This window comes from Notamacropus eugenii, chromosome 2 (assembly GCF_028372415.1).
Source record: "Notamacropus eugenii isolate mMacEug1 chromosome 2, mMacEug1.pri_v2, whole genome shotgun sequence".
NCBI classification, from domain to species: domain Eukaryota; kingdom Metazoa; phylum Chordata; class Mammalia; order Diprotodontia; family Macropodidae; genus Notamacropus; species Notamacropus eugenii.
Window position 1 is genome coordinate 328,855,894 of NC_092873.1, and position 14,154 is coordinate 328,870,047.

Sequence of the window (14,154 nt, forward strand, 5' to 3'; positions counted from 1 at the left end):
TTAAAGAAAAATAGCACTTTATCAACAATAATTCTTTAATTTAGTAATCAGGAGATCAAACTTATCAACATTTTCGAAAAGAAGCCTCGTAATTATATGAAGCTAAAGTTTTCAACGACTATTTTAGCTAAGCACAATAAACATAGAAGAAAAACAAAATTTCCTCAACACTTCACACCATTAGAAAGCAGGATGTTTTCAAGGCTAAAATGTCATGAAGTTTGATTAGAAATATGTGAAAGTATTGGATAAAACATTTACAAGGTACTCATTAAATCAGTTTATGAGAGAAATGAAAATTTAAAGTTGTCTCTGAAATGCTTAACTTAACCTGCTGAATCTTTCAAAGTTATTTCGTAAGTATTCTTTTGCTTGAAGACAGCTTATGAGTGTAGATCTTCCCATCTTATAAACAAGATCTTCTGGCCTACTGGCTTTTTTGTGAGATAGAGTTGCTGGTTAATCCTGGGTATTACTAGGCTCGTAACAGTAGGGCAAATGAATAGTGAGTATAAGTAGAACAGTGTATAACATTTTAAAAAGTAGTTTAAAAACCAAACGAATTCAAACATTTGGTTTATTTAAATTGGAAAGGTAAATAAAATATAGGAGTTTGATATTCATATCTAAAATGAATGTAATAAAAGCTAAACAGATTCTCTGCCTTCCTTATTTCCTAGGATGAAAAATGACAGTGAAATTAATATTTTGTTAATTTAGGAAAAAATAAAAAAATATTTCTGCATATCTACGTATTATATATCCATAATATACGTACACAGCATATTTGTAAATATATACATTGGAATTTATGGTCATAATAGTTCATAGTTGAATACTGTTTAAAAGGGGAGCAGGGATAAGGAATCTGTAGTCTTGAAGCTCTGGGTTCCTCATACCTGGCAGAGCTATTTATGGATTGTTAGCCCTTAAATGCTAAATTAAGGATAATCATATCTCTAATTGCAGACTAAAGCAATGCAAATAAGAAAGTAATTTTATTTCTTGTGTAATATTTTAGTTGAGCCATTCAACTTTTATTTCCTAAGAACACATAGAGCAGTCTTAAGATTGATGTAATGTATCTTATTAAATTTCTTATTTCTTGAGTTTAGAAATTTATTTGAAAATTATTTGCATATAGTATTATTTTTTACTTTTTTGAACATTACTCATGCTCATAAATTTTTAAAAATAAGGAACACAGAAGACTGTATATATCCACCTTTTAGTTAGTCAAAATGAAGATTAAACTCTGCAAACTTTGTTTAGGATAGCCACCTTTACTTCTGTTCTGTTATGATACACTTTTCTGCTTATGTTTCCTCAAGCTGTCATGTTTATGAAAGAAACCATTTTCATACTCCTTTTTTAGCATAATTAAAAAATATTTTTGAAACCAAGTAAATATTCTCAACAATAAGCACAGACTTTTTAAAAACTTAATTTGTCATCTTTTGTGTTTTGTAGCATTTAGTTGATTGAAGGATATAAAATATATATTTTAAACTTTTTGAGTTTACTTTTCTGACTCAGGAGATTGATAGGTTATTCCAAGTAACTTCTTTAAGACTTTTCCCTTTTAATATTTTTTAGGTTTCTGTATCATGTGGTACTTTTAATTTCTTCTGCCTTTTAAGATTATTAATTTGTCTGTTTTACACGTATGATGTTTATTAATTCTCATTTTAGACATTTGAGAATTAAGAAACTGGTGTTCTGGAAAAGATCTTTAAAACAAAGGAGAAAAATCGAATAGAATCTTCATTTGTTTCTTAATAATCCCTATATGGCTTATGTGAACCAATTTTGAATTCTAGATTTATTATTCATTCTCACATTTAGATTGACCAACTCCGCCCTTTAATGCAAGTGAGCTAGACATATACGAGAAAGTAAGCCTATGAAACAGTTCATTACAAAGCTAAAATTTTGAGATACTTAATTTTTAAAAAAATTCTTCATGTAATTTGGGCAGATATTGTAAACCTGCAACATTCCTACTCTTGGTGGCAATTTCCTACAATCAAAAGGTTTGTAAGCTTAATACCAGACCTATTAAATTATAGATTATTGGTAGGGGAACATCCGAAGTTAAGTCTAAAATTAAGCTATTAGGTGTAGGACTTTAGATGAACAACAATAAGTTAGGATCCTTTAATTCTTAGTAATACTGTGGAGACAATTAGGTCAAGAGCTTGTAAAGTTAGCAACATAAATGTTATTTGTGTCTCAGTTGGTTAATGTTTAAAAAAAAATTCTTTTGTGGTCATATGGTAAATACTTTAAAAAGAAGTATCACCTGACCAAAAGTTTGAAGTGTTTTATCTGTTATAAACTATGTTAAAAATGAAAAATAAAATAAAAAAATCTTCACATAAATTTCTATTAGCATGAATAATAAAAGCTGATTATTCTAAGCTGAATTATTCAACGAACATTTTTTGTATGTCTGCTGTGTGCATAACACTGAAGTAGACATGACTATTATATCAGAGATGATTTGCAAATATTTTGTAACCCAGTGGAAAAAATTATACCTAAAAATCTAGGCTGATGAATGTGTAAGCTATTCCTAAGTATTTTTAAGGAAAGAAATTATAAATTCTAGTCCCTTTACTTTCTTTTGTTCATGTTCATGATCTCTTCCTTTCCAATGATAAACTGATTTTTAAAAATCTTTTCTATAGGAAATTTTGGGAGCGATTTATTGCCCTGTGTCATGACAACAAAAGCCTACATGGTATCACTTTTGAACAGATCAAAACTCAGTTAGAGGCTTTGGAGCTAAAGAAAACATACGTGTTGAATCCACTTGCTCCTGAATTTATCCCTCGGGCTCTAAGGCAGCAACATTTGGGAAATACCAGCAAACAGCAGCAGTCACCACCCAAGGTAAAACTTTTGTTAATAAAAATCAAGAGGTGCAATTGAAAAAATATAGCTCTTGAAAAATAAGAAAGTTTTTTTAGGTTAGCTAGTAACCATATTCAGTAGCTTATGTAGTGATTTAAGTTCAAAATTTCTATTAAGCATGGTCCTTTGGAGTTCCGTATACCTTTAGTGGCTTAGGTGATAACAACATGGTGCTGCTTAGCAGTGGGTTTTTTTCATCATCATTATTTATTTAATTAATTACTGCCTTTTAAATGCAACTTCATTAAAAGGAATTTAAGTGCTAACTACTTATGGTATCCTCGTGATAGTTAAACTTCCCATTCCACTGTCTAAGAGGTTTTTATTTTATCAAGTTTTGCATACATACTGTAATTTTAATGTCCTGTCAAGCTTATTTAAAGTATTCTTTTTGTAGTAGACTTTTAAAAATGGCAGTCTCAGTATAATAAATATATTTACAAGCCTTTGTTGATAGGCCATCATTTCGAGAAACATTTCATGCAATTATGAAAATTTTAGAACTTGGATATCACAGGATGATAGATTTAAAGCTAGGAAGAACATTGGAAGTCATTGAAACTAACCCCCTCATTTTGCAGAGGGGAAAACTGAGTGGCAGAGAGGCTGCGTGACTCCCACATAGTCACCCAGGCAGGATGTAGCAGAGACAGGACATGAAATCAGGGTTTTGAGTCCAAACCTAGCACACTCTTCAGTGTCCCAGACTGCCACCCATCAAGGACCATGTTTTTTTAAAGGTGGTTGCAATAACACTTGGCCTATATTTGTTTCAACAGAAAATAATCTATTTAAAAGAGGAGATTCAGGACTTTTGTAGATGATCTGCTTTTAACTGTTTTTATTTACTGCCTGGAATTATACAGTTGATATATTTACAAGGACTCCGGTTAATAAAATTCCTGCAATTATCAACTAAACAAAGAGGTTATAGGAGTGGCACCTTTAACATTTACACTAGGTTTTTAAAAAAATGATGTTATTGTGTATCAAAGATTTAAAACTATTGATATAAGTCAGTCATAGAAAAATATTTATAAAAATTTAATATGAAGCATTTCTAATTCACTTTTATCTGATACAATAGCAGATGTTAGCTTTGAAAAATATACTACATATACACAGAGAATAGCTAAGTATTTAATAACATGATTCTTGTTTAGTTTTCCGTTGAAGTCTTATTTTGATACTTCACAGAGAGTTATGGAGGTCACTTGGAGACTGCAAAGGTTAAACCAATAGAATGAAAACTGTAGCATGTTCTACCTTTGGAGTATTTCTGAGTAATTGGCCTAAAGACAAATTATGTATCTATTATCTGAGTCTAGATGAATTTGGAATCACTAAAGGACTATCTGCTATTTTTTTCTGGCCACAGAAGGAGTTTTTACTGCATTGTGGGGAGTGGGAGGGCGTACTCAAGCTAATAAAATTATAGATCTTTCAAAGGAACAAAGTATATTATTTAATAATCAGTTAAATAGAAAGTTGAATAGAGAACTAATGTATGTGCTGATAGACTACTGTGTTTTCTTGATGATTGGGAAACTGAGTTACAGTAATGCCCTATTTTTCTGGTGTTGGAGAAAGATACATTCTGATTAAATGAATTTTCTAGATAATTTTGTTTTAAGCCTTTAACCATAGAAATAGGGATAGTGTAGAATACTGGAGAATTTGCTGGTCTTTGAGTTAGAAATAGGGTTCAAATACTGATTCTTAGACTTATTAAAGCATTATGACCCAGGGCAAGTCGCTTAGCCTCTGTATACCTTTGACAGCTTCTTATGCCTTATGACATCAGAGATTATCTATGTAGTCACATAATCACAGGCATTTTATAGTTTCACAATTTTATTTTTGTGAAAATCTGTCTAAAACATTAATATTTGCCTTCTTAAACCAAATAATTGTAACATAATTTTGTGATTTTTGGATAGCCCTGGGAGTAAACCTCTGTTATTGTACTATGCACAATAACTTTTAGATGCAGATGATGTGAGGCTTAGGCCTAAATTAGACACTGATCCCACGTTATGATCTAAAACTTGTTTGCATCAGTTACACCTATGATGTAAGCTTGCTTTCAGTAATTTGTATCTTCCTCATAAAAATGAAGGAAAACATGTCTTGAATCATCTTGTTCCAACTAGACTGCAAATTTGTTAGGGCCAAGAAGAATATATTTTACAGCTTTGTAACTTCCACAGCACATAGTACATAGTATTTTTATGTAGCAGTCACTCATATTTGTTGAATCCATAAACGACTGAAGGGTGATTAATAGCATAGCTTCCTTTGTTCCACTGTTTGGTTCACTATTTAACATGCAACAAAGGCCAAAGCAGCTTTCTCTAAAATGACTTCTTTACCATCTAGAAAATCACTATGTTTTCTTATTGCTATCTATCATTGAGTTCTAGTATTCAGAACATTTTTTTTATTACTCATATACTGATGTAGAGGCATGCAACTAATTTTCAAGTTGACGAGATGCAAAAGGATATTCTTCACTCTTTCAAGATTTTAGGGTACAGAGTTTGAGGGGTACTTACTCCGCAGTCCCCAAATTTAGTCACTAAGAAAAAATAGTGGTGGCAGAAATGACACCAAGCCAGTTTTCCCAAAATTTTCTGTAATATTTTACTTCTGACAAAATTCCACATAAAATATTAAAATTTTCATCTTTAATGGGATAATGGGATTTAAAGATTCATATAGTACCAGAACACCTTCTACTTATGATTTTTATGACTGCTGTCTTTTGGTTCTTCTTCCTGAATGTTTGTTCCTTCTCAATCACGTTTGCTAGATCATCATTTATGTTATGCCCACTAACTGCAGGCATGTGTCCCAAGCCTCTGTGCTGGTCAGTCTTTATTCTCTATATTATATTATTTAGTATTTTTGTCAACTCACATGAATTCAGTTATCTCTGTGTAGATAATTCCTAGATCTACATATTCAGGCCTAATTTCTCTTCTGAGTTCCACCCCCACATTACAAACTTCCTATTAGACATTTCAAATTAGATGTCCATTTAGTGTCTTCGGCGGTGGGCCTTCCTGGTCCTCCTAGCTGTTAGTGTTTTCCCCCCGTGATTACTTTCAGTCTTCCCTGTACATACCTTGTATGTTCTTATTTACATTTTTGTCTCTCTTACTAGAATGTAAACTCAGGGAGACTACAGACTATTTTATTCTTTCTTTGCATCTCCAATGCCTAGCATAGTGTCTGACACATAGGAAGCATTTAATAAGTGACTATGTAATATTGATATTAATTGTTGTTTAATTGTTTGATAGAATTTATCTGTAAGTCTTTGTGTTTGGGATGTTTTTCCCCCTTTCATAGTTTATTTAAGGCTATAGTTCAGTTTCTAAAATTCAGTTATTTAAGATTTTGGGGGGGTTTTTTATTTGAGTACATATTTTTTAGATAATCCTCTTCTTTAAAAAATTCTCAACTTTACTGGCATATAATTTTTTACATAACTTATGATTATTCTTTTAATTTTTTCTTTGTTTTGACTTTTCTTTTGTTCACTTTTTAATTTTATCAGTAATTTGATATCCCCCTTCTTTTCAATCAGCTTGGTTAAATATTTATTGCTTTTTCTAGTCTTATAAAAGGTTTGACTTTTTGTTTGCTTTCTTAATCATATAGGGAGCTAGGTGATGAGTGGATAGAGTACTAGTTCTGGAAGCTGGTGAGTTCTAATGTAGCTCTAGAAATTTAATAACTGTATGATCCTAGACAAACCATGTAATTTCTGACTGCCTTTGATTTTGCAGTTGTAAATGAGAATAATAGCACCTACCTCTCAGGATTGTTGTGTATCTCAAAGGAGACAATATTTTGAAAGCACAGTGCCTAGAACATAGTAGGTATTTAATAAATACCTGTCCTTGTCCTTTCCCTCTATTACCCATGTAGTTTTATTTTATTTTCCATTTTATCTTTTTTCCTTCTAATTTTCAATATTTCTTCTTTTGTGCTTATTTTGGTTTTGTTCATTGTCTAATTTTTAAATTTCATGTTCAGTTCATTAATCCTCTTGGCCTCTTCTCAATTTGATAAATAATGTACTCTGAGGACTGTTTTACTTGCATTCCAGAAATTTAGTTAACTTGTTTAATTGTTATTATTTTCTTTCACATAGATTTTAGTCATATTTAGGATTTATTTTTTGATTCATTATTTAGTTTTCATTATTACCTCTTCTACTAAGTCTGTATCTTTTAAATTGTGCTTCTTATAGTCATTATTATTTTTATTACATTGTAATCTTTAAAGAATGTTCTCTTATTTTTTTTAATAACTTTCAGATGTAGTTGTTGGTACATATGCTAGTCACCTTTCAGCTTACTGGCAATCAATGATGAAATTAATATGGGTTAGAATATGGTAAAATGATCACCATGCATTAATCTGTTTCATGAGAATAAATTCATGAAAATAGAATTGTTTAGCAGTTGAATAGCTTTGCTCGTTTCAAGTAAGCATATTATTCTGAAATAATTTTTCACTGAAGATTCAAAAATAATAGAACCTTAAGTAAAATTAATGGTTTGACTTCCTTTGAAGCTAGTAGAATCATTAAATTTTCTAATCATCAAAAGCTATATTATATATATGTATGTATATTATATATAATGTATATAAAATGTATATTAACATAGCCTTAATGTTGATGAGAAAATTAACTTAATTGTTTTATGCTTAAAATTCAGGAGCTTATCAGATCACCAAGTGAAAAAGTATTGAGGGAGAAAGATAAGAAGTCCTAGGATGGAGCTTTGGAGGACCCTTACTGTTAGTGGACATGATGGGAATAAAGATCAGGAAAGTGGAGGAGTATTCAGATAAGTAGGACAAGAATCAAGAGAGAATAATCACACAAATCCAGAGAGGAGATGATCATTAGTGTGAGAAGTTGTAGAGAAGTCAGCCAAAAAGGATGAAGGTTGAGTAAAGGCTATTAGATTTGGCATTTAAAAAGTCACTAGTAACTTTAGAAAGAGTAGTTTTAAGTTCAGAGGAGTCGGAAGCCAGATTACAAAGAATTAAAAAGAGTAAAGGAACAAGTGGAGGTAATGAAAGTAGGTGGCTTTTTCAAGGAGTTTAACTGAGGAGGAGAAAATGTATAGGATGATAACTGGAGACCATGGTAGAATAGAAAAGATTTTTTTTTAAAGGATAGGTATTTAGGCATGTTTATATGAGGCAGAAAAAACCCAAGTGTGTAGGAAGTGACTAATGATTAGGAGAGTGAGCATGATGGTTTGGGGAGGCTTGCACAAGAGATGACAAGAAAGAACTGGATCAAGATTCCATGTAGAGGAACAACCAAAAGGCGTGCCTCATTGGAGAGTGGAGTGAAAGTGAGATAGTGGAGAGTGATGTTAGAGGAATGAGAGGTGAAGAGGAGACGTTGGTGAACATCATGGATTTTGTGTGTGTGTGTGTGTGTGAGTGTGTGTGCGTGTGTGTGTGTGTTTGTAAAACAAATGAGGAGAAATCTTCAGTTGAAAGGGGAATGGATGGGGTGGTATAGAAGGATTGAGGAGATAAGAATAGTTTTGAAATGCCTGCTTTGGTGAGTAAGATAACCTCAGATTTAGCCTTCTGGGAAAAAAAAATGATATATTTCTTTAGTTTAAGAGTGCCCCAACCATTTTTTTCCAGCTATATTTCTCATCTTCTAATATGTCACCTAATAAAAGGGTCTTTTCCTTCTCTTCCTCTTCATATTTCTATTGCACTTATATGGATTTGTGATTGCACTGATGTGAGTACTTTCACCTCAAGTGCAGGTTGTGGACTATCCACACTTTCCCATCTTTTATGATTTGTCCTCCTATCACCATTTGATATATGCATATGGGACTCTTACAACATCCTGGATACTCTTCTCTTGGTCTCTTAATATTATAAGTGTACTAATACAGCATATAGACTGTTTATTTCTTATCCCATGTTCTTGCTAAATGATAAACCATTCTTCTCTTGTTGTGCATCTCTTTGAGGGCATTTTTTCATGCTTCTTATACTCATTTTCTTGTTAATGATTTGTTGCAGTATTTTGTACCTACAATGTATCAGTTACTTTTTAGCTAACATGTAATTTTGATTTTTTTCAGAAGTTGTAGTATTCTATGATGCACTCATAGAACATAACTAGAAAAATATTAGTAGTGAAGAGATGGGCTTTTGTTTCTGTGAGAAACATGGGTCTATAGAAATCAATATATAATTTTGCAAAATACATTTCAGCCCATCCTCTTCTTGTTGTGTAATTCTGGGTCCAGATCATTATCCATCTATAGTGTGTATTTCAGATATTGTATTGGTGGCCCAACTCAGTGGTCTATTCTTGTAACCACACATCATAATCTATTAGGTTTTTCTGGTGCACATAGTCAAAGTCTTTGGGTTGATTATGGATCACATTTAGGAAGTTCATTTAGTGAAGTCCTTATAGCATTACCTGCAAATAGGGGTATTTGAAGGACAGCACCTACTTAAGGGAATTCTATAGAATTAGAAAAGACCTCATAGAGGAAGACACTTGGCCTGAGCTTTGAAAAGACTCTAGGTATTTGAAGAGGCGGAGATCAAGAGGGAGTATATTTTAAGCATGGGAGACAGCTAGTCGAAAGACATGGAGATAGGGGATGAAATATTATGTGTAAAGGACAGTAAGAAGGTCAGTTCTAGTGGATTGTAGAGTGCATGAAGGGTAGTAATGTGCAGGATAAGATTGGAAAGGTAAACTGAGTCAGGTTATGGAAAAGTTTATGTGACAAACAGGATATTGTAATTGATCCTAGAGTTAACAAAAACCCAAATCACTAGAATTTATTGGGCAAGGGTGTGACATGGTCAGACCTGTGCTTTAATAATACCACTTTGATAGCTATGTGGAGAATGATTTGGAGAGGGGAGATCAATTAGGAGGCTACTGAAATAGTCTAGGTAGGAAGCGCTGAGGACCTGTGGTAGCTCTGAACAGAGAAAAGTGAATGAATTTGAGAGATGTAGTGGAAGTAGGAACAAGATTTGTAAGTCAGTTGGTTGTGAGGAAGGATGGAGAATAAGTTGTCAAGAATAATGATATAGTTGGAAACCTGAATGACAGACACAAGGAAATTCAGAAGACCTGTGGACTTTAGGAGAAAGTTAATGACTTCTGTTGTGAACACGTTGAATTTGAGATGCCTATAGGACCTGAAATATCTAGTAAGCAGTTAGTGAAGCAGAACTTCACTTTAGGAGAGAGACTAAGACTAGATATACAGATATAGCAGTCATTTGTGTATAGATATAGCAATTTATGTTTAATGAGGCAAAAGAAGAAGAGAGGGTCCAGGATAGCTTTGGAATATTATTGGAGGGGACGTGACATAGAGGAGAATAAGAATTAGCAGTCAGACATTTGGAGGAGAACCAAGAGATCACAGAATCAGAAAGAGTAGATAGTATCCAGATGAATAGGTTCATTAGCATCAGATGCTGCAGGGAGGTCAAAAAGAATTAGGAGGCCATTTTATTTGTCATTTACAAGAAGTTGTTTCAGTTGAATGATGAAGTTGGATTGTAAAGTATTGAGAATCTAGTGAGAAGGAAAGTGGACGCAATGAGTATGGAAAGCTTTGTATAGGAGTTTGGTGTACAAAGGAGAAGAGATGTAGAAAAAGAACTTGAAAGGATTTTAGGATAGACAGCATTAAATGAATGAGTAAATAAGGGAGACATTAAAGGTTAGAGAAGGGATGATTATGGGAGGGTTTCTACTGAAGCAAATGGAAATGGATGGACAAAGCCTAGCCCTAGCACGATCTTAATGCAAGAAATGAAGCTATAGATATGAGCAAAAAGAAAAATCTCCAACTCCAGTGGAGTACTTTTGAGTTATATAAAATCCTCTTAGATGTAGTTAACTCTAAAATAATCATAACTGGGACTTTAGAAGAAAGGAATGGTTTGGTCACAAAGATTCCAGGAATGGAAGGAATGTTCAATCAGTCAGTCAAACAAATAGAAATAATAATAGCTTCTTACCTACTTCCATATAGAGAAGTGATGGTCTCAGAATGCAAATTGAAGCATGAAACAACAAGAACAGCAAAAACAAAAAATATGGCCAATGAGGGAATTTGTTTTTGCTTGACTATATGTATTTGTGACAGGTTTTGCTTTTCTTACTTTTGCAATAGGTGAAGGAGGAGGAGGTGGAAGGGAGAGAAATTGGAACTGAAAATAAGACAAAATTGAATTAATCAAACAAAACATCACAATTTTGAATTTTGTCTCTTTGCTTCCTCTTTGGTTCTAGGAAAAACAAGAATTACAAAGGAAAAGTGATCCTCTCTTCTCTCTTTCCCCTCAACCTCAAATCAGGATAGAAGTACTTGATTATCATTTGACCCCTTGAATTACTCAAATATAGGGTCTCTTTCTAAATTTCTTTTGATTTCTTATGTTTGTTTTTCAAAGATTGTGCCCATCTCCGGTTTTCTTAACGGAATGCTTTTAAGAAGTCTTGTTGGAAATTTCTTTTTACTCTAATATATTTATGCTCAGTTTTGTGAGATAAATTATTGTAAGCCTTTTTACCTTTGGGAATATCATTCCAAGATTTCCTTTGCTTTCTGTGCGCTAGTTGCTGTTAAGACTTTTGTGGTCCTTAGATATTTGGATGCTTGTGATATTTGTTCTTTAAGCTGAAAACTATGACTATGGCATTTCTGATTGTTTTCAAGTTGGAGTTTCTTTCAGGAGGTGATCAGTGGATTTTTTCTATTTTCACTTTGGCCTTTGGCCCTAATAGTTTTGGGCATATCTCTCATGATTTCTTGAAATATAGTATCTGGGTTTTTTTGGTTTGGTCACAATTTTAAGGGAATCTGATGATTCTGAAATGATCTCTCCTTTTCTTGTTTTTAAGGTCACTTGTTTTTGATAGTATCTCATTTGTTTTATTTTTTCAATCTTTTATTTTGTTTCAGCTTTTTTGTTGTTGCCTTACTGAATTGAGTTCTGTTCTATTTTTTTTCTCAGTTTCAACTATTGGATAAATTTGCTTACTTTTTGTTTAAGTTTTTAATCTCTTGATTTTAGCTCTTTCTTTCTTGCTTTAAGATATGAATTCCTTGAGAAAAGGGATTGTTTTCTTTTTTGTCTTTATATACTCAGTTTCTAGCACAGTGCTTAGCAGATAATAGATACTTTAAAATGCTTCATAATAATAGCATTTATTATAGCACTTTAAGATTTGCAAAGTACTTTACAAATATTATTCTATTTTTCCAACAACCCCAGCAGGTAAAGGAGAGAAAGAGGCCTATTTAAGAGATGTTACAAAGGTGAAATCTACAAGCTTTGGCAACAGATTGGATGGGAGCAGGGTGAGGTGAGTGATAGTGAGGAGTCAGGGATGACACCTAGATCTTGAGTGTAGGGGACTAGGATGATGGTGAAAATAATAGAGAAGTTTGGAAAGGCAGAAGGTTTGGGAGGGAAAGATGAGATCAGTTTTGGATGTGTTGAGTTTAAGATGTTTGTGTGACATCCACTTTGAGAAGTCAGGCAGTTGGAGAAGTTCCCTTTGTTCAGCAGCATGTGTGTAGGAGCACAGATGGGTGTGATCCAAAGCTAAGGCTTGACAGGGCACAGTTGGTGACAAGGAGGCAAGAGACTCAAGAGAAGAGGACAGTGTACATTTGAACTGGTTCATCAAGTAGCAATATAAAGAAGATTGTGGCTAGTACATGGGGTGATGGCCTGGAAAAGAGCTAGAAGGTTGAGAGATTGTAAGTCACAGTGTGGATGAAGGACAGGGTTTGTTATCAGAAGGCAGAGGGAGAGGTAGAAAACCAATAGATTGTGGTCAGATAAGACACATTAAACAAAAGTATGATGTGTCTTTTTTTGGGAGTGGTGAGTAGTAATCAATTGTTGAACTTTTACCAGTACACTCCTCTTAACTCACACATGACATTCCATCTCCAATCTCAGTGCCTTCATACAGATTCTCCCTCCAGCCTAGAATGCAGTCCTTTTGGAATCCCTCAGTTCTTCAAAGCTCAGATCAAGTGCTGTTTCCTGTATCATCCTTTGCCTGATTCCACGAAGTGATAGCACCTCCCTACAAAAATATTGCCTTACATTTATTTTGTATATGTTTATATGTGATTATGCTTACTGTTTCTTTTTTGTCTTTTATCTCTAGTGCTTAGCACAATGCCTAGCACATCATGTGTGCTAAATAATGCTTTTTGATTGATTAAATTGTCTCTGCATATTTCACATAGTTGTGTGATTGTAAAATTGTGGTCTGTTAAGATAGAATATAATTTGTGAATATTTTCTACAGTGAAGAAATGCAAGCTGTCAACAACTATCAGATTATTCTTTTAAAAATTTTGTGGAAATAGGAAAGTGAGCTTATGGGTTGGTAGCTATCAATATCTTCTTAATTCCTTTTGTTCAGTAGTAATAGTGTCTTCTTTTCTAATCATTCCCTTCTTTCAGACATGTTAACAATCAAATCCTTAGTGACTTCAGTTTTGTAGCCTTAAGTATGGACCTTCCTTGTGTATACTTGGTCTGGTCCATATGCTTTTCCATCATTTGTTTTCATTTTGCCATTTCTCCTTCCTCTTCCACTCTATCCAAGAAAATGGAATCAGATGCCAAATGTGGAGGCTCTCCTCTGATTTATTAAGAAAATATATCGTTATAGAAATATTGACATTTTTTCAATTTGTCATTAGTTTGTGTTTCCAGTTTCATCTTTAAATATCCTTGTGGTGATGTGGCTTATTTGGGTTTCAAAAGAAACTGTTTAAAAATATATTTACCCCTCTAATGGTTTTTGTTGTTTTATTGGTTGATGTGGCTTGTAATCTTTGCTCCTCTCCTCTGCAAGGATTTGCAGATGAAATTATAGCATACGTGTGTGTTGCTGTTGGGCTCCTTGCTGCCATGCTTGTTGGATAGGGGAAGGGTTTGCTGGCTGAGCCTGTTTCTTGGCTTTTGTTTTTTTCAGGCTTCATAAAAACAGAGACACATCACATTGATATCTATTATTCATTTCTCTCTCTCTCTCTCTCTCTCTCTTTCTTTCTTTCCCTCCTTACCTCCCTCCCCCTCTTTCAGACACACACACACACACACACACACACACACACACACACACACTCCCACACATTAACCACTTGCTTAAATAGATCA

At 33.4% G+C, this 14,154-nt stretch overlaps 1 protein-coding gene across 7 annotated transcripts in view; it reads left to right on the forward strand.

Annotated features, from left to right (window-relative positions):
* Positions 1–14,154, forward strand: part of HELZ (helicase with zinc finger) — a 249,829-nt gene that overhangs the window by 176,713 nt on the left and 58,962 nt on the right. For all 7 annotated transcript variants that reach the window (XM_072645466.1, XM_072645464.1, XM_072645471.1 and 4 more), the window contains one exon: positions 2,691–2,895. In XM_072645466.1, coding sequence (XP_072501567.1) covers positions 2,691–2,895 — 205 coding nt within the window. The remainder of the gene's footprint in view (positions 1–2,690; positions 2,896–14,154) is intronic.